General features: G+C 39.9%; 1 protein-coding gene across 3 annotated transcripts in view; it reads right to left on the reverse strand.

Moving 5' to 3' along the window:
• Positions 1 to 328: 328 nt before the first annotated feature.
• The window catches only part of TNFSF13B (TNF superfamily member 13b), an 84,953-nt gene continuing 60,694 nt past the window's right edge, over positions 329 to 24,587 (reverse strand). For all 3 annotated transcript variants that reach the window (XM_027590994.2, XM_027590992.2, XM_027590993.2), the window contains 4 exons: positions 15,795 to 15,851; positions 4,459 to 4,571; positions 4,227 to 4,377; positions 329 to 1,230 (listed from right to left, as the gene is read on the reverse strand). In XM_027590994.2, coding sequence (XP_027446795.1) covers positions 1,118 to 1,230; positions 4,227 to 4,377; positions 4,459 to 4,571; positions 15,795 to 15,851 — 434 coding nt within the window. In that variant the 3' untranslated portion in view covers positions 329 to 1,117. The remainder of the gene's footprint in view (positions 1,231 to 4,226; positions 4,378 to 4,458; positions 4,572 to 15,794; positions 15,852 to 24,587) is intronic.

Consider the following 24,587-nt stretch of genomic DNA (forward strand, 5'->3'; position numbering starts at 1 on the left):
AGCAGAACAAGGGAGATTGATGTTCTAAAGACGCATTTGTGAATACGATTCTCGATTAGATGGAAAGGAGGGTGATGTCTCTGGCATACCCTCAGCCATGTAACAAGCACACGGCACCGAACACCCTTCAGGACGTCAAGAACTTTAATGAAACCTCAACTTTTGTAAAGTTAATAACATGAGTACGTTTTAAAGGCTGGGATAATAGCAGCAGTTTAAAACAGAAGACTAGGAAATAAAGGACAAATAGATTCCGTTATTATAAATGTATTCATTAACTTCTAGCGGAGATTTTATTTTTACATACGAACAATTAGAGCTATTTTTTCACTTCATGCTCGTGTGTGTAAGAATCGGAATTACCCCCCGGTAAAGTTTCTGAAGTGACTGAAATTAGCTAGAAAAAAATACATGTTAGGTATAGACACACAACAGAATGACTTCCCTCCTGTGAAAAATATCTGGTGGGCCATCAGGTGATATAATATTACAGATAAAAACTGCAGACTTGAAGTAAACCAGAAGAATTTAAATAGTACCTGTATTTTAAGTCCAACTGCTTAATATATTTCCATGTAAGCTTTTAATTACTTTTTCATATGTCCAATGCAAGATTTCTATCCTTTTGTTTTGTTTTGTTCTACTTTCCACAATGTTAACTGCAAGAGGAGAGGGGCATACTTAACCTAAAGAGAAAGGCTGGATCCTGAGATTCCCCAAGAATGTCCTCATGTGCCACAGACAGGGACACTTAGTTCCGCAGTCGATAATGGAATGCTGTTTTGGAAGAAATGATTTTTGTCCCCTTGCAATCTGTGCTCCGTCCAGGTCAAGAAGCCATGACTAAGTCGGTCAACATGGCATTACAGTGAGAACCTTACTTCTAGCTTTCCCTAAACGGGCCCTAGTTCTTGTAATTCACATGACACCCTTTGGCTGTGGTTGTCTGTTAAATTTCCTGTTTTGGTCTAGTTTCAGCAAATCAAAACAAGTAGCTCCCAGAAAAGGCTATATGGTAACTACTGTTTTTCTTCCTTTTGGTATTTCCAGTTAAGTATCTTCTCCTTAGAGGTACAGAGAAAGGAAGGAACACAGCCACAAACAAGGTGTAAGTAGGTCACAGAAGCTTCAATGCACCAAAAAACGTGCCGTCCCCATCTCGTGATATTTTAGCGTCCTCACGTGGTATTGCAAGCTGGAGCTCATCTCCTTCTTCCAGCTTTGCGATGCCTGGAAAACAATGATTTACAGGGACTTTAAGTGGTTGTACAATGCGGGAGGCAGGCAAGTTGGGGGGGATGCATTAAATAAAACGATGTTATTTTGGAAAAATGTTAACATAGGCATTCACACTTCAAGTGACACCAGCGGACTTCTAGTCCAGGTACTATCCTACCAGCCTAAAAACAAAAACAAAAAAAGCTAAAGCAAATGACCAGAAAGATTTACAACAGATATAAATGTATTTATCACCTACTGTCTATAAAATGGAGACTCTGAACGGAAACCAATGTCTTATTTGAAGAAAAAAAAGTTAAGTAAATCATAGCACATCCCTTGTTGGGATATTTTCTGGTTAAAAGTGGTTTTGCTTCATTTTATTGACAAAATGGTTTATAATAGTGTTTAAAATGTTAAATAAAAATACAAAATAGAAATACAAAAAAAGGATGTTAAATAAAATAAAAAATAGAAATACAAAAAATAAGGATGTTAAATAAAAATACAAAATAAGTACACACACACTAAGCAGTATGTATATACCACATAGACACTGCATAAATACACACTTAAATGTGCATATAAAATGTGTATATTACTAAGAATAAAAAACAAAACACCACGTATTAGCAAAGCCCATCTGTTAACATAGTTTTTCTCTGGAGTCCAGACCACGGGGTTAGGAGTCATTTGGATTATTTTTTATAGCCTTCTATGTTTCCATGTGTCCCTAAAGGACCATATTTGTCCTCATAATCAAAAGCAATAAAATACTTAGCTTCTCAAAACTGACCAATAAATCTTTATGTGCCTAATTTACAATGATGTGTTCTGTGATTCAGGAACACAGAATACAATTCAGGAACTACACTCGGTACATCAGTAGGGACCCCATTTTCAAAGACAAACATGAAGGGAAAGAAAGGACAATCAGGGGAGAAGAAGCAAAGAAACTAACAAAATAATATCGAAGTTAATACTTTCAACCAACAATTTAAAAAGTAGTTGCATTTTCGTGAAGATGCCGTGAAAATGTATTTACACGACTATATTACATATGTTAACATCCATCCTCAAGCCCAAAGCACCCAGATCTCCTCAGGCAACAGCCAGTCAGTCTTTATTTATCAAAACTTACGATGTACCAGACACCTTTCTAGACACGCACAGGGCTGTGATCAGAATGACAAAAGATTCTGTCTCCAAGGGTCTTGGTTTTTTTTTTGTAATGGACTAAGACAGACAACAAACAAAAGAACATAGTTTTCAGGTATCGTGAAGGGTAATGTGCACACGTTTTAGGATTAGCAAAGCATTTGATGACTACATGAAAAAATATAGACTGGAATTTACTTGTTGAATAAATCAGTTGTTATCATAAAGACTGAAGAGAATCTAATATTTTGACAAAGGCTATCGATCACGGAGCATTAAGTAATACTAACTCCCAAAATAAAGTCAGTGTGAACCGACGATTTTCAAGTAGGTTCTGTTTGAAACTCTTAACACTGAGCTTTTGGCTATTTCAATTCTTCCAGATTACAGCAATCAGCTGTAACCTCTAAAACAGACCCTCGATTTGTTAGAGAAATAGTGAGTAAGGTCCAGCTTTGCATAAGGGCAATGCTTGGTGTTATGCTGGGCTCCTCAAATGGACCATTTGCATTTTCTTCCAGGTTATTATGTACGGGAGCACTGCATGCTCTTATGTACTAATAATTAGGTAGCCTTTAATGGTTTTAAGCAGACTGGCGCTAGAGCAGATGAGAATTGCAAACCTGGAATGTCCTGGAGAACGGTTCTCATACCTAACACTAAGCTACGGCACTGAAACACAGATTTCAGGTCTAGTGAATTAGTCTTAAAAGGCGAGGCCCCTGGGAAGTGTGGCCGAGAGCATGAACACGGAGGGGCAATGACCAGCACGGCCCCTGTAAGTACTGCTGAGTCTGGACTCAGTACAGACGGGGGCAGCCGCGCTGTTCTGTGGGTTTTCTGCAACGCCAGGATACTGGTTATTGCTGTGTGCAGGGGAACATCTCTTTATGAAAATGAGGGCGTTTCAATTCAACACACTTCCTCATTATCCCCTTACAGCTGTTCATGGCCACGGGTCCACAGTGACAATCGTCTCCGATTTTCCTTCCTTCCTGATTGAGCGATTGTGCACTTGGTAGCAAACGCCTTCAAAACTTAGGGTTTCGGAGGAGGCGGCCAGGCCCCACGCCTGTGTTTCAGGGAACTGTCTGGAACTGAAGACATTCCCCAGAGTTCTCAACGGATTTGTCAAAGTCACCAGAGAGGAATAAATGTGCTAGAGGCAAATATGGTTTTTTTTTCCCCCTAACACCAGCTTTGATGAATTTACCCTCAAAATAAAATAAAGACTATGTTGGCAATTATAGCCCAAAGAGCTGAAGTGAACAAAGCCCTCCCTTTCTCCTTCTCTTCTCTCCGCAACTTCACTGACCCTGAGCCGAAGGAGCCTTGCTCCTGCTCGTTTCCATCTCAAGGTCACCTGTCCGGTCCTTGTGCACCAGACGTCACCTGAAGGAGAAGGCGAGAAAGCCTCTGGGCAACCTGACTGGACGCTCGATCCAGTCAAGGGCATGTCTTCAGCAGCACGTAAAACAAAAACACAAACAAAAAAAGCTTTGGGGGCTCACACTCTGGGGTCGGACCGGTTGGTGTGATCCAAGTTCTGGAACTTGGAAGCTGTGCCATCTGGAACAAGGTGTGCTACCTCTCTGTGTCTCGGATGCCGCCTCCCTTAAACAGGGGGATCATACGAAGGAGCCCAGGTCAGGTACAGACTAGGATGCCTGGCACATGGCAGTCATTCCCTGTGTTCTTACACGGTATTATCTACCGAAGAACGATAAAACCATTAGTCATGATTTTATCCGTTTCGACTCAAACGAACTAGCTCATCCTTCCAGAGAATAAACACCACGCGGTATATCGAGGAATGTCTTTCTGTCTATTTATACAGAACTGTTATTTACCAGCTGAATAACAGGAATTATTGGGTAGTGTTTCAGGCATATTTTGAATACATCGGAACAAAGTCACCAGACTCAATTCGTCCCCAAAGACGTGGACTTTTTTCCTCTGTATTAGGTGTCCCATGGCAAAGGTGTTATCGGTGTATAAAACCTGGGGAACAAACAAAGATGCTGGTCAGAAGGGAGCAGGGCAACGAGACCCAGGACAGAGGGAGCAGTGGGGGGAACCTACCTGACCGTATATAAAGAAGTAACCGGTTTCTTTCACCACTATTTTATTTTCCTTCTCCTCCAAGGCTCTTCCTCTTTTAAAGCTCAGCAGCCACGGAACGAACGTGTATGCTCCTGTGACAAAGACAGAAGGCTTGAGAGAAGAACAGTTTTTCACCTCTGCTCAGTGGCTAAACCCGAGTCTGAAACTTAGGGAATTTCATCTTCAAAAAAAGAGGCAGAGGAGACCAATCAGGACGCTCCACTGGTGTTTCAGCCGTGGTTCGCACATGACCCCCCGCGCCCCTCGGGGACCCGAGGGCAAGCACGTCCTAAGAAATGTCTGTGTTTTCTTCGAGTCTTGTGTGCGTTTCAGCCATGTTCACCAGAAAGCCTGGTCTGCATAGGACCAAATGGACCAAATGTCTCTGAATGACGGAGATTTTCTGGTTTTCCTTTGGTTCCCGGATAGGAGGGAGTTAGGATGGGGAGAGTTTAGCGAAGGGCACGGGGGAAGGAGGGGAAGGAGGGGAAGAAGCCCCCTCCCCAGAAGGCACCAGAATAACGCTTAGGGGCAGCGAGGGAGTGACCAAGACACTGTCTCTACTGGACAGGGTCAAGGAACTCGGCAGGACTCGTCTGTGACATTCAAGTTGAAGCCGTTACTGGTCAGCACACAAATTCTCCTCTGTGACCCCTCAGATGCCCCTGGGGAGTGACGGGGGAGCCGCCGAGCGCATGAGCCCGAGGAAGGGGGCACAGAACTGCTGGTGGTTACAGAAATGGGTGGGCAGGAGGGGACCCAGTCTCCGCGCCGAACACATACTCTGGGACAAACACCCGTGAGGAAGGTTATATACTCCTCTCCCGTGAATTCACAGCGTTAAATTCACTGGATTTCTCACCATCGTGTAAAAATACTGGAGTAAACGGTGAACCCTGAGGCTAGGTTAAGAACGCAGGAGTTATAAATAAAATGGCATAAACCAAGTGAAAAGATTAGGGAAGTGGTAATATAAGGAGAGAATAGTGAAATGAAACTGTGGTCTAAAATAGTCTAAAAAATGTTCCCTTATAATTGGTAGTGCTGGACCACACGTGTCCCCAGGCTTCACCTTGGTCATAGCAAAAAGGGAAATAATAGAACTCAGGACAATATGCCACAAGCTCAGAGCAGAACAACTTGTCCTGGACTGAGTTTAAAGAACAATTTCCCTGTGGATTTTTGCAACGGGGGTAGCACTGTAGGATGTGGTGGTTGGTGATGCTTTCAGACTCATGAATACAACTGCTGAAGGAACGTGCCCGCTTCAGCTCGCTCCCCCAAGGCAAACCCATCACGTCTGAACCTTTTCTGAATAGGACTGAGGGAAGAGTATAAGACAAGACCCCCTATTTTCAGGACGCTTCAGAGAAGTAAAGGACCCGAGGACACTGTGAATCTGAGTTCCGTCCCCTACAGCAGCCCTCCAAGTCGGCAAGTCCATAGGCGGAGGGCGGGTGGCTGTGAGGGAGACCACGAAAGGAACCACGGGTGCCTGTGGACACAAGGCTCCCTTCCCTCCTCTTGGGTGCTCTCAGGACGCACCTCCGTCTCCTATGGGGAGGCAGGCCCCCCCAGGATTCGGCAGGCCTGATCACCCAGCTCTGCTGGATGAAAGCCCCCGGGGCCACACTGCAAGGGGACAGTCCCTGGAGGAAAGGTCTCCTCAGTGACAAGTCACAGAGGCAAGCTCATGATCCGTCATCTGACATTTGTTTAAAGGAGATCATGTGCTCAAGGCACTTTTAAATGAAGAGTGACCAAAATATGAGGAAGAATGACTTATCGTGTTATTATTACTGTAAAACACAATTGATAAGGAAAGAGGGCCGCTCCCGTGCTCGTGAGGACACTGGCCGGATGCTCTGACCCAGGCGTGCCTTTTCTCCCTTCCAAACAGCACACGTCTGAGATTCGGACCTCTCTGGGTCCAGGCACCCCCGAAGTCTAGTCCTCTGCTATTTCCCAGGGCCTGAAATGATGGCTGGCCGACAGCAGACTGAATAGTCACTGAATTAACTACCTCAACTTTAAACATAAACAAATTCAAAGTGGGGGTGTCCTATGTAGTTGCCCACAAACATCTCATTGTGTTTCAAAAGCTTCGTATTATTTATTAATTTATTTTTAAAAGCATTTTATGAGCTGGTTGCTGGAACTGTGCGAGACGGAACATCACCACAGAGGTAGTATGTATGTACTCTCAAGGTAAAGGAAAACGCACGTTTCCAAAACTGCTTGCTTATATTCTGGCTGGAGATGTTTATTGACTAAACTTTTTTTTTCAATACCTTAAGTCGATTTCCTATTTCTTTACACCATACGCACATCTATAGAATTAGTGAGCTGGTTTTTACCAAATTTCACTGCTGCATTGTCAGAATAGAAAGAAAAACAAGTAGTTACTAGGCATATATTCTTTTGTTCTCTTGACATTTTCTTTTGGCATTTCGTCCTATCTTGCTGGAAATATTCTTACTAGAGACAGTCCATCGTTACTGGTTTTTATGTACTGTCTGTATTTCTGCCCCCTGCACATACACGTTACACACACGCGCATGCGCGCACATGTACGTGCGTGCATGCGCCCACAAGTTACACTGCATGAGGTCAAATGCCAAGAACACAGCCCTATACAGCATCTGTGCTCAGTGAGTATGTGCTGAGTGAATCTTAAATCGACGAAACAATACATTAAAAGCTAAAGTAATTATAAACTTAAGCATAAATATTATAACATGTTTCTACATCTTAAAACTTACTTAGATTTTTAGCACGCTAATTAGACTATGGATAAATGCTGACAAGAAAATACGCATGAAGTGCCTATTCCATGGGATGCTTTTCTAAACTAGAACGCAACACCACCAATAAATATTTGAGAATTTGTAAGTAAACTCCAAGAGTATTACTGCTTATCTTTGTTAGTCCACAGCTAAAACACAGATGTGCTGCAGTGTAGAAAGCCCGAATTTCCCAGCTCCACTGAGCTGTAAATACTTGATGCATTTAAATGTTTCTGAAAACTACAATAATATGTGAAATTAAATCAACAGAATGCCAGTACTAATGTGAAAATAATTTACATGTATACTTGAAAGTGTCTGCTCTTAAAAAGAGTAGCTCTTTCCTGATCTGACTTATGTGAAAACATAAACTTTCTGTTGACAACATTTTATAGAAAAATCAGATGACGAGCACTGGGTGTTATATGCAACTAACGAATCACTGAACACTACATCAAAAACTAATGATGTAAATTGAATATAAATTTTAAAAATTGAAAAAAAATAAAATGCCCAATTAAATCTTGAACCAAAAAAAAAAAAAAAAGAAAGAAAACTCAGATATATTTCATTAATACTTGTTTTCTATTCTACTTTATGGATAGATTTCCTTGCAAACATTCATACTTCCGGTGTTACCTCCCTCAGTAACTGAAAACTCACTACAGAGAGCAATGGTCAATCACAGCTATCGTACTATCGTATTTGGTTGCTTCTCTTGATTTTTTAATCTTATCATCACACAGCTGTTGGAAATAGTTTTAGGGGATAAGATATTGATAATGCTTTTTTAAAAGGCAGATTATATTAACCAACTCAAGAAGCAATAATTTCTTGTATAAAACAAGTGCTGTTTGGCATGGAGATCCACAGTTATGACAGGTTTGATTCTGTAGCTGGGGCAGAACAGGGGGATCAGGAGGGAGCACAGGCAGCCAGGCAGGGCCATGGGGGCTGAGCCATACAAAGGGCCTTTGGAAGCCCCTGCTGGGCTGTGAGCAGGGACAGAAATGATTATTCTGCTTTAGAAATGTCACTCTGTGGCTACCAGACAAGAATGGGGGCCAAGGAAACCAGCCAAGGGGAGAGATGATGGGGTTCTGTAAGAGGATGGTGAGACGGGCATGAAGGGGGATAGATTAATTCAGGTTATGTTCATGGGGAATAACTGATAGAGTTTGAGACTGATGTACTGAGTCAGAGGGACCAGTCAAGAATGTCATTCTTGACTCCAAAATTCTGCCTGAAACAACCGGGGACACAATCATCACACTCACTGAAATAGGAGGAAATTTGGGGACAAGTCCTACAGTCCAGGCTGAGATTCCACCAAGTTGTAAAGAAAGAGGTGTTAAATAGACAGGGGTGTATGTAGGCTTGGAGCTAAGTGGTTTGGGCTAAAGATCTACACTTAAACCATCAGCACATACATGATAAGGGACAACATAGGAGTATTTAAGAATGCCAAAGAAATAAGAAAAAAGAAAAGAGAATAAGACTACATCAGAGGACTGAAGAACATCTATACTGGGGAGATACATTATAGAGTAATTTGCAAAGAAATTTAAAAAGAAGTGGCCAAAAGAGTAAGGAAATGATTAGAGAAATAACCCAAGGGCAGCATATATTTCAAGAAGGGAGTTATCAAGTGTCAAATTCTATTGGGAGAGTAAAAGTAAATTTCATTATTGCCTGTACGAAATAATTAGATGGCAAGGCAGAAATAAACAAGAGACTTCGCTATCAACACGACTGTGGAAATAACGTCTGTCCTTTTTTACCTCCTGTTCGGTCATGTGAAAGAGGCAGACAGATGCATGTTCTCCAGAGTAGCTGTATGGGCTGCCAAAAGCCCCTGGGATCGCACTGGGGCTGGGTGTGGGAAGCCAGGAAAACAGTGACAGGTCCGTCCTGACAGGGGCCAACTTCACAAAGAGCCAGCAAAAATCAACTCCCTAACGGTGAAGAAGCCCTCATGTGCCCACAGAAATCTCTGACAAGCTCACAGTCCAGGAAATGTCCATGTTGGCTAAAAGAACATGGAAGACGAGGAGGAAAAAAATCATTGAAATGAAAATAAAAGTTTCAGAATGGGAAACAGGTTTTGCACAAAACAAAGTAAGGTGGAAAGAGTTTAGAATTTGAAAAAAAAAATAGAGAGAGAACTATCGAATATATAGGACCTGTAAGACAGGTCAAGAATTACCAGCATACACGTCATTGGAACCCTGGTAGACAAAACCAGCACAACAAAAAGTCAAGCAGAGCAACCACAGACAGGGAAGCGTGCCCTGGGCCAGGGAAGTCAATTCCATATAGCTTCATTAGTTTTGTGTTGCTGCTGCAACAAATTACCACAAACTCAGTGGCTTAAAACAACACACATTTACTATCTCATGGTTCTAAACATGAGAAGTCTCACTGGGCAAAAACCAAGGTGTTGGCAAGTCTGTGTTCTTTCTGGAAGCTGCCAAGCCCATCCCTTGCCTTTTGCTGGCTCCTACAGTCTGCCTGCTTTCCTTGGTTCCTGGCCTCCTCCATCTTCCCAGGCACTGGTTGCATCATTCCCAACTTCACTTTCATCCTCACATCACCTCTCTCACTCGGACCCAACCACTCACTCTGTAAGGACGCTTGTCATTACCCTGGGCTCACCCAGATCAGCCAGGGTAGTTGCCCCACATTTCTTATCCTAATCACATCTGCAAAGTGCCCTTTCCCATGTGACCTACAATACTCACAAGTCTCAGGGATGAGGTTGTAGACGTCTTTGGGAGCTGTTATGCTACCTACCACAGCAGTCAACCCTGAGATACAGAGCAAAATAAATACTGACTTTTTAAGGTAAATAAACAATTCTTTATATAATCAGGCAAGAAAGTCAAGCCACTCATAAGAAGAAAAATTTATCTTACCTTAGTTCTCTTCAAAGTGCATTTAATGCCAAAGAAGAGTGGAGAAATTCCTACAACTCAAGTAAAGAAAGGGGAAATGGGATTTTGCATCTAGCCATCTGTCCTTAAAGTATAGAAACTACAAAGATAAAGTTTTATCAATGCAAAAACTTAGTGACCATTTTTCTCATGAGCCCATTTTGAGTAAACTAGTCAAGAATGAAATTCAGGAAATTAAGACATGAATGAGGAAAGCACAGTAAAAGCACTTGCAATGGGTATTGAATATATTTATCTGTAAAACCAAGCAAGACCAAAGCACATAAAGAGAATGGTTTGAAAGAAAAGAAGGGAACAGTTTTATGTCATGACAATGTAGAAATTATAAAATTTACAAATACAGAGAAGTAGAGGAGGAAAAATATTGACAATGGCCTCATTTGTAATACCTAGGGCTCCAAGGCTGTGTATTAAAGTTGATAGATAAGGAACAGAAACATAAATATTTTAACAGTACATACATAAACATTTAGAAATATATTAGCACCCAAAAAGTGTACAGTGGGGGGCAAGAAGAATACAGAGAATTAAGAGGAATCATATTAATTTTATTCTAGCCTAGAGTGGTCAGTAGATATTCCCTAAAGAGGTAATTATAGATGTCAGAGTGATGTCACGGAAAATGGCGAAGTAAAAAGCTTATAGAATAAGTTCCTCCACCAAAATAGCACTTAAGCTGGCAAAACTTACCGAATCAACATCTTTGAATATATGAAATCTAATAAAAAAACTTACAGCAACCAAGAGAGTACTTAATAAAAAAAGAAAAAGACTGTTAAATTTCAGTAAGGAAGTATTGTATTTTTGCTTCCTCACTTACCACCCCCCATTCTCCAGCACGGCAGCAGCTATGGACATGATGGCCTGGGTTCCAGGCGGTGCCTTGCTGGTGCTGGTGGGTATAATACTTACTTTGTTCCCAAATCACTGTGGCTATGCATTTTGACCTGTCTGGAGATTTTTTTTTTCATTTTTAAAAAAATATTTATTTATTTATTTTAGAGAGAGAGCGAGAGTGGGGGAGGGGGAGAGGGAGTCTTCAGAGCCCGATGTGGAACTTGATCCCACGACCCCGAGGTCACAACCTGAGCGGAACTACGAGTTGCATGCTTAACTGATTGCACCCCCCAGGCGCTCCTGTCTGGAGATTTCTTTCAGATAGGAGCAGATCCCCAGGCTGGAGTCAACCAAAAACTTTAAAGATGTACACTACCTGCAGCTTCTGGAAGAAGGGACAACAGACTGACAAAAGCACACAAAACAAACAGAAAATTATGGCCCCTTCACAGAAAAAAAAAAAAAGAAATTGGCAGAAACCATTTCTGAGGAAACCTGGACATTGAACTTACTAGACAAAGATTTATATCTTTTAAATATGCTCCTTAAACCACAAAGAACCTAAGAAAACTAGGAGAATTATGTATATACAAACAGACACTATCAGTAAACAGATAAAAACATTTTGTTAAAAAAGGAACCAAATAGAACTTGTGAGCTAAAAAGTAAAATAGCTAAATTAAAAAATTCAGTAGAGAGGTTACAGAGCAAATTAAGCGGGCAGAAGGCAGAATCCACAAATTTGAAAATAGAACAATTAAAATTATCCAGTCTGAGGAGCAGAAAGAAAAGAAATGAAAGGAAGTGAACCAAACACAGGGGACCCTCAATCAGACTAACATTTGCATTATGGGAGTCCCAGAAGGAGCAGAGAAAGGAGCAGAAAGAGTATTTGAAGATATAAGGGCCAAACTCTTCTTAACTTTGAAGAAAGAATGCATCTACACATCCAAGAAGCTGAATGAATTCTAAAAAGGATAAACTCAGGGACGCCTGGGTAGCTCAGTCAGTTAAGCGTCTGCCTTTGGCTCAGGTCATGATCTCAGGGTCCTGGGATCGAGTCCTGCATTGGGCTCCTTGCTCAGTGGGGAGCCTGCTTCTCCCTCTGCCACTCCCCCTGCTTGTGCTCTCTCTCTCTGACGAATAAATAAATAAAATCTTTAAAAAAATAAAAAGGATAAACTCAAAGAGATCCATACCAAGGTGAATTATAATTAAGTGGTTGAAAGAAAGGACAAGGAGAAAATCTTGAAAGCAGCAGGAGAGAAGCAATTCTGCCAGTACAAGGGATGCTCAATAATATTAACAGTTGATTTCTCACTTGAAACCGTGTAGACAAAGGACAGTGGGAGGAATGAAGGATTATGTCAGCAAGGTGCAACGTACTAAACCTTACACATCATCCCTCCCAGAAACATTGATTTAACAATACCTTGAAAATGCCAAAAACCTTGAAAAAAAATTCAGAATCCAGCTAAGAAGTAGAAGCTAAGTAGTAAAGCACAGACTCAGAAGCAGTCACATTTATATAGGTAAGAGGAACAATTTCAACTTATTCACATCAGTCCCTCCCCCAGACAGGCCTCAGTCAGCATCAAAAAGACAGCCTCTGTCTGTGATGTCCCCCATGGAGGGATGGTGAGATCTGAGTGTGCACCTGGCCACATGGCCTCTCAGAGTGCCTTCTGTGCGGCTGGTTTCCATCTCACCCCATACTTTGTGCTGAACAACCGAAAGAGCTTGGTCCCTGTGACAGTTAGAAACAAAGAAAAGGGGAGGACATTTTTTTATAGCCAGCAGTTTGTTTTGTTTTGTTTTGCACGATTGAGGAAAAGCAGAGAACAGATTCTTTTCCTCCAGGAGGGGAGGGAGGAAGCAAAGGGGGCCTTGCTCCTGGAGGCCTTACAGTGGCTAATATCAAGCACTGCTGACCAGTAAAATTGTATCCCAGTCAAAATCAGTCCATGAGGAGTAGGAGAGTTAGCTTCATAGGCAACAAAGCAGCTCCGCAAGGAACGTGAAGAATCAAGAAAATCCAACACAATCAAAGGGATAAAACAAATCTCCAGTAAACCTGAAAGAAATGGCTATAATGAGTATAGATCACTCTGAAATCTAGTATAAAAGTAAAAGACGAAAGTATTAAAAGAATTATAACTACAGTAGTTTGTTAATAGACACATTATAAAAACATGTAAATCAAAGTTAAGTTATCAGCTTAAAACAGACTACTATAACTAAGTTGCTCTATGTAAGTGTCATGGTAAACACAAATTTAAAAACCTGTAGTAGATACCCAAAATACACACAGAAAGGAATCAAAACATATCAGTACACAAAATAATCAAGCCACAAAGGAAGACACCAAGAGAGGAAGAAAGAACAAAGAAACTATAAAGCAGCCAGAAAACAATTAACAAAAGGAAAATAATAAGTCTTATCAATAATTACTTTAAATGTAAATGGATTAAATTCCCCAATCAAAAGGCATAGAGTGGCTGAATGAATTGAAAGAAAAACGAAATGCAACCATATTCTGCCTACAAAAAACTCACTTCAGCATTAAGGACACACATAGTGAAAGGCTGGAAAATAGTATTTCATCCAAATGGTAAACAAAAGAGATAAGAAGTAGCTATTCTTACATTAAACAAAATAGACTTCAAGTAAAAAAATGTCACAAGGGACAAAGAAGTTATTATATGATGACAAGTGGATTGATTCATCAAGAGGATATAACAAATGTATACATTCATATATATATATGTGTGTGTATGTATATATACATATATATATATATATACATACACACACACTCAACATTGGAGCCCCTAAATGTATACAGAAAATATTAACAGATTTGAAGGGAGAAATAGACAGCAAGACAATAAGAGTAGGAGAATTAAATACCTACCTTCAATAATGGATAAGTCATCCAAAAGAAAATCAATAAGGAAATAGTGTGCTTGAACAACACTACAGACCAGATATACATGCATACAGATATACATGGAATATTCTATCCTACAGTATCAGAATATGCGTTCTTCCTAACTGCACAAAGAAAATTCTCCAGGATAAATAAAATGTTAGGGCACAACTAATGAATCATTGAACACTACATCAAAAACTAATGATGTATTTTAAGTTGGCTAATTGAACATAATAAAAAAGTGTTAGGGCACAAAATAAATCTGAACAGATTTAAGAAGACTGAAATCACATCAAGTATCTTTTCCAACCACAGTGACATGAAACTAGAAATCAGTAACAGGAGAAAAATAGGAAAATTCAAAACTACATGGAAATTAAGCAACACACTCCTCAACAACTAACGGGTCAAATGAAATTGAAAAGTAAATTTAAAAACATCGTGAGACAAGTGAAAATGGAAACACAACCTACCAGACCTTGCGGGATGCAGGCAAGTTGTGGTGCTAAAATATGCCCAGGCCCACTAACAGTTCCGTGCTGCTCAAGGCCTGCTGGCATCACCAGACTAACCTATGCATCCCAGGGGCAAAGCACGCAGATAAGCACCCCAAAGTCAGTGGAGAGCAGCCACCAACCAGGAAGATCACACACAATCCTCTGTGCAACTCACATTCACGATCAAGTAGCAGCTTCATCTTTCTTTGTGACGGACAGCATTTTTGTTTTGGCCAAATGTGTAAAACAAACTTTTCCTAAGTTATATTTTTAAAATTTTATCTTTGGTCCTTAAGGTCTTCTTCTGACTTCATTTTAATTCTTAGTAAACAGTCCGCTGCCTATTAAAGTTGCAAACATAAGACTCCAGAAAATGCAGAGCAATAAATAATAACAGAATTTCAAATAGTTTAGTACTTATGTTACATTTGGGATAATTAAAACCACTTAGAAAAATACAGATGCAAGACAGCACTCCTGGCACTCATTATAAAGGCCCATCCAAATTCATCCTTTGGGCTCCTTCTTGTTTCCCCATTTCCAGCCCCCAGCTTAACCCTCTGACACTTGTGAATTCCCTGTTCTGGTTTACAGCCCAGACATTCCCTAGCCCCCCTCCTGCTGGAGTTTTCCCCATAGCACTTAATTTTATCATTCTACATTTCACTTGTTCATTAGCTTTTTTCCCCTGTTTCCCCTCATCAAAAGGTAAATTCCATGAAAGTGAGGAACAATACACATTTTATTCTTTGCTAAGCCCCACGGCCCACACAGTAAGTAGAACATTGTATGTCTTTAACCAATACATGCAAAATATAAAGCAATCATTTCACATTGGATTATCATAAAAGTGTTACATTCATTTGCACATATTTACTAATAATATAAAATCTTTATGGTACATTCAGTTTCATCTTCATCCTATTATGATTTCTAAAACCTAATGAAAAAATAAAACCTAATAAAATAGGGCAATTAATATTTGTGAAGATGATCTTGAGTCACTGAGAAGCCAAAATGATTTCTAAAAAATTAAAAAAAAACTGAATTTGGCTTAGTATTGATTTTATCAAATGCTAATTATTTTAAATCTCTAAGTATTCGTGTCTCTAAGGTAATTCTGTTTGTTAGATTATTACCTTAGCCTAAGTATTTATTCCCCGATCATTCTGAATAAATTGAAGTTTCTTATTTTACATCTGATTCTGAGAAGTTTGGAGGCAGACAGCTGATTTGAGATGAAGTCTGAATACAATCTTACAAGTGATTGAACTGTAAGTCGAAACGTTGCGGGAGATGATCTTATTACCTTTCCGTATGGTAGGTGTGTCACTGTCTGCAATCAGTTGCAAGCAGTCTTGAGTGACTGAAAAGCAAAAATACATCCTTTTAGTTACTTAAAGAGGAACCGTAAGGGAAGTAAGATGCCTGAACGCACCGCACAAAGCTACAGAGCTGTTCTTCCAGAAACACTGAACCAATTATGCTTCCTCCAGAGCCTGCTCATTGTTCTAAAACTGCTTTATGACATCTGCACACAGATTTTTATTATAAATTTAACTTAAAATATAGCATGGACTTGAAATTCTGTTTAGAGAAACTCTACGTGCTGTTGAAACACGGTAAGTGTATCATCCTGATAGTTCAACCTAACTTGCCTTAAGGCGTCATGCCTGGACAGAAAGCGAATTTAGTGATTATCATGTGTCTTTCAAGTCTGTCATACGTATAAGCCAAACTATCAGAATACTATAAAGTGATTTTTTGTTTTTAAAAAAAGCCTAACATTAAGGGGCGACTGGGTGGCTCAGTCGGTTGAGCGTCTGACTCTCGATTTGGGCTCAGGTCACGGTCTCAGGGTCGTGAGATCGAGCCGAGCATCAGGCTCCATGCCCAGCTTGGGATTCTTCCTCTCCCTCTGCCTCTGCCCCTTCCCGCCTCACCCCCACTCTCTCTCTATCAAAAAAAACAAAAACAAAAACAGAAACAAACAAAAAAAGCCAACATTAAATAGTAACTCACAGTTACTGATAATACAATTACCCTTACTGAAAATAAAAACAATTGCTAACATTTACTGAGCAGATATAAATACAGGCAATCTCACAAAAGTCCTCAAAACTACATACGGGAAACTAAGTCCTGGCAAGTGTAAACAGCTTGTTTTGGGGCCTGTGGCGGAAAGTGATGGGGCCAGAACTGAAGCCACGCCTATTTCACTCCAGAGCCAAAGTCAGGCTTTGGGTAAAATATTTTGGACCAAGAAGAGAAGAGAGAGAGAGCATCTTTAAAAATAAAATGGGAGATTTCCCTGAAACCGCATAATCAGTAAAGCTTCTGGGAAGCATCAATTTGCATCACATATCACATGTACGATATTCCAGATAGCATTCAAGGAAACAGAGAACTATTCTGTTAAGTAAGGACAGATGCCTCCAGGTGAAAGCAAAACGAGAACACTGTCTATGGGAAAAAGAGCAGTAAATATCTATGGAAAATATGACAAAGCAATTTAAGTGTGCCTATTTTAAATTAAGAAAATATTAGTCGAGATCTCTTATTATCTAGCAAGTATTTTATTCAGAGTTGAAGTAGTACTTTAAAAACATGCCTCTCTATGTTCACATTTTAAGAGTTTGACACAGTGAATTTCTGCTTCCCTTATTAATTGAAAACGTTCTGAGTTCTAATACTTATAGCATAGCACTTAATAACATGTAATAGTTACAAGCTATTCCCAAGCTGTGCAGACACACAGTCCTTCAAACAATACTGCTGCAGGGAGTGAGCACATCAGAAAATCTGTTAAGAACTTCCCCCTTGGTATTTCAAAGTGGGAATATAATGTTAAAAGCTGCAATTCTTGGGGCGCCTGGGTGGCTCAGTCGGTGAAGCGTAGGTCTTTGGCTCAGGTCATGATCCCAGGGTTCTGGGATCGAGCCCCGCGTGGGGCTCCCTACTCACTGGGGAGTCTGCTTCTCCCTCTGCCTCTGCCCCATACCCCCTGTTTGTGCATGTGCTTTCTCTCTCTCTCATACAAGATCTTTTTTAAAAAGCTGCAATTCCTTTATAACTCTGAAACTTTTCTAACATATTTTTACATTTATCTGATCATTTCAATAGGAGCAGAACATTCTGGACGACTCCGTGATTCTTTGGTTTATCTGCAAAACCACGATGGCCATGTCTGTGCCACAGGGAAAATGTGACTCATTAGTGCTGTTACTATGGCAGACCTTCTGCCACCAAAAATATGTAAAAGCATCATTAAGAGACAGAAGGGTCGTGAATAAGGACGGCGTGAAAGAAAGGAGAAACAAAACACCCACAGCAGAGAGAGAGTCTAAAGAGCGGGGGCAGTTATCTCAAGTAGCGCTACCAGCCCTACCTTAAACATGCTCCTATCCTTCCCACAAACACTTCTTGAGGAATTACTGCTCACAGGGCATCGTGATAAGCTCTGTGAGGGATGCAAGGCTCAAGCAGAGCATGGGAACCTCGAATCTTCCCTTCACACAGAAGAGGATGTTGACAAAAAGGTTAAATTTCCAAATGTTCCCTCTTTCCTGGGCTGTATGTGCACGTGCATACAGAGATTAAATGAGATAATGCATGTGGCATATTTAGAACTATTCCTGGCCCACAATACTTGCAAGATCAATCTTGGCTATTATAGTGGGAGGTGCTAGCATTATTGTTCTTCACAGTATTGAACCCAATAAACCGGGCACATAAAGGAAGGGCACTAGAAGGCTGTGAAGGCCAAATGAACTTGATAAAGAGAAACAAGAAAAACTGTAAGATGTTACTCACAATTTCAATGAACCCTTTCCTTGACCATTTACCCAACACCCCATAGGAGACTTACACATTCTATTTAGAGAAAGAGATTTCCCTAGAGTGAGCCTTGATACTACTAAACGGATAAGAAAACATCCAAATTTTAATCTCTGCAGTCCCACTGGAGTTGGCTACAACCTACATGTTAAAAAACACAATAAATCTATTCCATCATGTAGTAGCAGAAATCAAACTTTTAGAAGAAAATACACTATGTGGAGAAAAGTGTATTTCAAGAAATACTCTTCAGAAAGGAAAGTGGATTATTAAAATAAAAGTTCGATAATAGTGTTTGAATTATACTTGCTGAAGCCAGTGCCATTCATTAATTTTTCTTATTCCAGAGAAAGTCACTGGGCTTTTGAAGGAGTGTTGCTGGAAATAAGCTTGAGGACTGCCCACTCTGGCCTCATGAGATGCTGCTTAGGTCCCATCAACCTCAGCAGTGCTGTTTACCTCTTTCACTTTCTTCCGTTTTAGGAAATCCGATGTCCATTATCATCTTATCTCTAGTACAATCCTTTAAGACTTTCCGGTTCAACAGAGATCTGATCTTAAAGTATAGATCACAAAAAGTCAGTCAAGATAGCAACACTGCTTTTTCATATCTCCGAGTGGCATAGACAGCCAGCCATGAGAGTTTTGAGAATGCACGGTCTAATGTAAGAAACACAATGCTGGCAACAATTATAATGTTCATCAATTGTATTTGGTTTTCAAAAGTCTTGCGTACAACCTTCCCTCTACTACAACTGAAGGGAATTTGGAGAGTCTGAGAATAAGTTATCTTTTTAACTAAACAACACGATAGCATGTGTTAAAACCTTTCTGTGTCTGATGGGGACACACATATTTCTATATATATATCTATTTTTTATATTAGAATAGTGTGTGAAAAAAGGATAATTAATCTTGGTAAGTACAAATTTACAGCTTAATATTTATTCATAACATTAAAGTTTGTGTAAAATATTTCTATTTTTTTTTTATTAGAGAGAGAAAGCACAAGCAGGGGGAGCGGCAGAGGGAGAGGCAGGCTCCCCGCTGAGCAGGGAGCCCAATGTAGGGCTCCATCCCAGGACCCCAGGATCATGACCTGAGTCAAAGGCAGACACTTAACTGACTGAACCACCCAAGTGCCCCTGTAAAATATTTCTAAAACAAAAATATTATACTGATGGCAAAAATAGTTTACAAAAGAGAATTCCTAAAATAAGAGTTTTTAGAACAAAAATAATTTGCTATTGCTCCATATTTGATAGAATAAAATCCAGCCAACCTCACAGAACAGCATTTAAATATTTTCCATAAGGAAAACATTTTGAATTTGAAAGCCATCTGTTGAAGTTCGACACTTATATTACATTCAAACACCATTTAATTAGAAAAAGGGAATTGAATGTTTATGGGATTGCTAGTATCTGCTGTATTATTTTCTGTATTTGAACTAAACGTTTTCAAACTGGAGTTGGGTTTATTGTACATTATTTCAACAAAGCTCAACCTAATATAAACTACTACAAATAATGCAATTATTGTAGATTACACGTAACTCCAGTGGAAACACAGAGCTTTTCCCATCACATCTGCCCCATCCATATGATGCACACCTACTCGTTCTTGGTAGTCCTTCTTACTTATCTCATTAAAGCTACTCCCAAGCTCTTTAGTCTGGATGAGATGTCCTTCCTGCATTTTCCTGGGTCTCTTTCTTCGTCCTTCTGTCTTCTTATTTTACTGCACCAGAGTTTTTGAAGGCGATGCCAATCTCCTATTTCTGTATACCTTACCATTCAGTATATGGAAGTCATGAGAAACGCAGTTTGATTTTTCTTGAACTAGTTTTGAATAATCAGGGGCTAGAAAAGTCTAGGAGAAATCCCATAAAGATCTACATTTTGACCTAATGAGGGACATAGATTTATGAAGAAATTGAAGAAAGCATGATTTTGGGATAAATATTTCTACTGGAATGGGAATACACGAATTTAGGGGTAAAAAACTGGATTATAGAGTTTTATTTGACCAGTGATAAACAGTTTGCCAATACGAGTTAATGGAGTTTTAAAAGTATTTCTAGAGAGCTAAATTGAGAAGTATGTATTTGATGTACCAGAAAATTTTTTAAAAATTAGGAATTTTTAATCTTGAGAGGGGGCCCCCCGATACATGTTGTGCTTTAGAAAGGTCATACATGCGTTCTTGTGTAGAATCAATTGCCATGCAGAGAGAACGAAAGCAAAGGTTCAGCTGTTGACTGGTAGTAAATATAATATAAGGATTATTTGATCCCAGAAGCAATTACATAAATAGAGCATCCAAGGTAAATTGTGGGAAAAAAATTAAAGGTTTGTGACTAATGAATGTGTCTGAAGAATTAAAAACTAATAATGAAAACAAATTTTCAATTCTGGATAATTCAGAAAGATGGTAGCATTACTATGGCCTTGAGGCAGTACCAAAGGGGGGCTGGTTTTGGGGGTTTTGGAAAGAGGTTGATAAAATAATATAGAAATCACAATAGTCAATAGGAGTAAAGAAAGATATCTGAATGGAAGGTGTGTTTGTGTGTGTGTGTGTGAGAGAGAGAGAGAGAGAGAGAGAGAGAGAGAAAGAGAGAGAGAGTATGTGCAGAGTCCTAAGCACTAACTGGATATTGTCATGCACCACTCATAATGTGAGTATCTTTTATGTCTAAAGCACTGTAGGATATGTAAAATGGTAGCCCTTTGCCTTGCCTCATAAACACCAAGAGTAAAAATACAAACAAAACAAAACCCAGGAAAACAAAATGCCATCTTCCTAAGTTATTTCATTTTATAATTGATGAACTATTTTAATTTAATTTTGTAGTTGCATTACCATCGCCATGGGACATGTTATTTTTTTTCTTTTGCCATGACTTTTATGCATTACATTAGAATATTTCTCATTATTAATGGCGTACACTCATAAAGCACTGGATAGCCGTAACTTACCAGTGAGGAAAATTAGCTTCATGACACAACATGCAAACATACTTGAAGTCAAGGAAGGTGAAAACCAAGATAGAAATATATCTGAACGCTTGAAGAAAGCTACCAGAGAATTGAACAATTGGCTCTTACACCTTTGACCTCCCCTTGGACAGTTCTGTCTGGATGTCACAGTGATAATTCAAATTCAACATGACCCAAATCTATTTCTTTATCTTCCACACACACACTCACCTCTCACTCTCTGTTTTCTCTTACTGGCTATAACTACCCTCTGAGCTGCCCAACCGAAACACTCTGTAAACATGCCCAGTTCCTTCCTCTGCAATCTTGAAACCCGGCAAATAACCCAGTTCTAATGGTTTGAATTTTCAACCTTTGCTCAATTTGGATTCTGTCATTTATCTCATTCAATAATTTTACTGAACACTAAATTTAGGTCATGTGTTGTCCTCTGGGTAGCAAAGAAAAAAAGAAAAGAAACAGAGGAGACACAATCCCTACCCCCTTGGAGCATCCCTACCCCCATGGAGAACAAGTATGAATCAGCATCACAAATACAGAATTGAAGTTGCAAGAGAGATCAGGAAGGTTTCTCGGAATGGGATGCTTAAACTAAAGTCAAAAGAAAGAAGGGGGTAGGAACATTCCAGACGAAATTGTCATGAGTATACACAAAGGCTGAGGTTGGAGGGACACGGCAAGTATGGCTGAAGGAGGGAGAGACAGACAGACAGAGACAGGGGCAGGATAATAAACCAGGACAAGACGCGCATGGCAGCCACATTTAGACCTCCACCCTCACTGCTCTGGACAATTGCACTTGCCCACCAAGCTGTGCCTCTTCTCTTTTCTGCCATTTCTACTCCACTGCTTGTGTTTCCTCCAGATTGACCTTCCTAAACCTGAATTTTATCTTGTCCTTCTAATGTTTCTAACTCCTTCAGTGGGTTTCCCCTGTACACAAAACCCAAGTCTACCTTCATGACCCCAGGACTTCAGCACCCCCACCCCTCGCAGAACGGGAGCTCCAACCGTGACGGCGTGTCTGCCATTCCCTTGGCTACATATTCCCGCCTTGGCATCTAGTGAAACCCATCCATCCCTCAGGGCTCAGACCAAACATCAAGTTCCCCTCATCCTTCCAGCTAAATATTGGATCCCACTATACTTTGTGCCCACATCTACTGAAATAACATCTCACTATACATCCTAATTGTTTCTATTACTGTCTCCCTCCCTAGGCTCAGTCACTTTTTATTAAGGACCATCATTTATAAATCTGCACAGTGTCTGGTTTACATCAGACTAAAAAAAGAAGAAAGAAAATCTGTGCAACAGTTTAGAACAAAAACAGACATCATAACAATATCCACCTTTTCCAAATGGTTCTTAGAAACCTCATACTTATATCCAACTTTATAATACATGTTAAATCAAGCTAAATTAATGCTTTAGGGAAAATAAGTTCTATAAAAGAAAAACAACCACTGATATTTGGACCTTCTAACAATAAATCCTTGGGCCCAGGGTTATATGAAAAACATTTTCCGTAACAAATAACTCTCAACAAGAAGGATTTCGAGTTTTCATTTGTAGAACCGAAGCACACTATGATATTTTTTTTTGAAGCAAATGGTTGTGTAGTATTTCTCTAAAATTTCTTACTCTCTATTTCCCAGAAGAAGTTCTAGTGCAGCAGATGGAAGAGAAACAGATTGAGCCGTGAAGTGTGACTCCTCAGCCGGTGTCAGAAGCTGCACTGGGTTGCTATTTACAGTGGTCTCCCATCTATCCCAAACGGCCCAGCCCTAGGAGGAGGAGGAGGAGGAAGCGTGGACTTGTAAAAACACTTCCATCAGTTTTCCTTTGCAAAAATCCAAGCAAAGGAACAATGTCAAGGTGTTGGCCTGTATTCTGCCTGACTCACCCACTACAATAAGACCTCTTCTTGCGTGTTTTCTACTTCCCGCTGCATCCCTGTTCCCACGCCCTGGGATACTGTCTCCTTTTCCCCAAATAGACTCACTCCTCAAAACCCAGCTCAGCTCTTAACCATCATGGTGTCGATCATCTTTCAGTCTATGATCTGAACTCACATCCTAGGATACCATTGCTAGATGGCCTCCTGTTGATATTGATGTTAGTAACAGTCTAGGCCTCTTGGGGACCCAACAGTTTTTGTCAAATCTGATATATTATTCAAACGTTAAGCCCGTATAGCTCGCGCAATGGAAAAAAAACCTCAGAATTTGTAGTCAGTATATAATGAATCCAAACATTAGTTCTCAAACCAATTTAGCTGTTTAATCATGAGATTAACATTAATATTAAAATATCTTTTTCTTACCTATATAATAAGAATAACAATATCTGCTTCATGGTATTGTGAGGACCAACTGAAGTCATAATTTACATGTGCTTTGTAAAGACTAAAGAGCTTGTTGATTATTTTAAAATTTACATTAATTTTCTTTAATTTCTCCAACTCAGTATTTAGCTTGTTGAGGCAAGGGAGTGGTTATGTCTTGGCTTCAATTCTCTCGTCTAAAATGAAGACAATAACACCAACCTAATAGGGGTTACTGAGAAGGTAAATGGTATCAGAGACCCACAGAGCCCAACCCTGAGCTTGTGTGTGCCACGTATCCAATAACTTAGTTTCTCTCTCCCCTTTTCTGTATATTCTGGAGTGCCACCTCATACCTTGGCATATTGGATGTTTCCTCTATTAGAGGAATTATTCCTCTAAACAGCAAAATCTGTTTCTTCTCTAACTCTTAAGAAATGAGAATACCTTTTATTTGTTTAATTTTTTAATTTTTAAAAATATTTTATTTGAGAGAGAAAAAGAGCATGTGCACGCGAGTGGGGGAAGAGGCAGAGGAGAGGGAGAGAGAGAATCTCAAACAGGCTCTGCACTGAGCACGGAGCCCGATGTGGGGCTCGGTCTCAGGACTCTGAAATCATGACCCAAGCGGAAACCAAAAGTTAACTGACAGCCACCCAGGAGCCCCAAGAATACCTTCTAAAAGAAAATCTGACCACAACAAAAGTGCAGCTGCCCAATACGGTTCTTTTAAATAGGACTTGACTTACAAAAATAATGAACAGTAAAACTAGTATTATCCACTCCTATAGGACTATTAATGAGAACACATTCCTCAACATTATGAATTTACTTTTAAAATATCAACCTATTTCCACAATTTCTTTTTTTAAGTTGAAAGTGTAAAGGATTATTGAGCCTTCGAGGAGAAACAAAGACTTACCCCGGCCTCACTGAC

The sequence above is a fragment of the Zalophus californianus genome, chromosome 3 (assembly GCF_009762305.2).
Source record: "Zalophus californianus isolate mZalCal1 chromosome 3, mZalCal1.pri.v2, whole genome shotgun sequence".
NCBI classification, from domain to species: Eukaryota; Metazoa; Chordata; class Mammalia; order Carnivora; family Otariidae; genus Zalophus; species Zalophus californianus.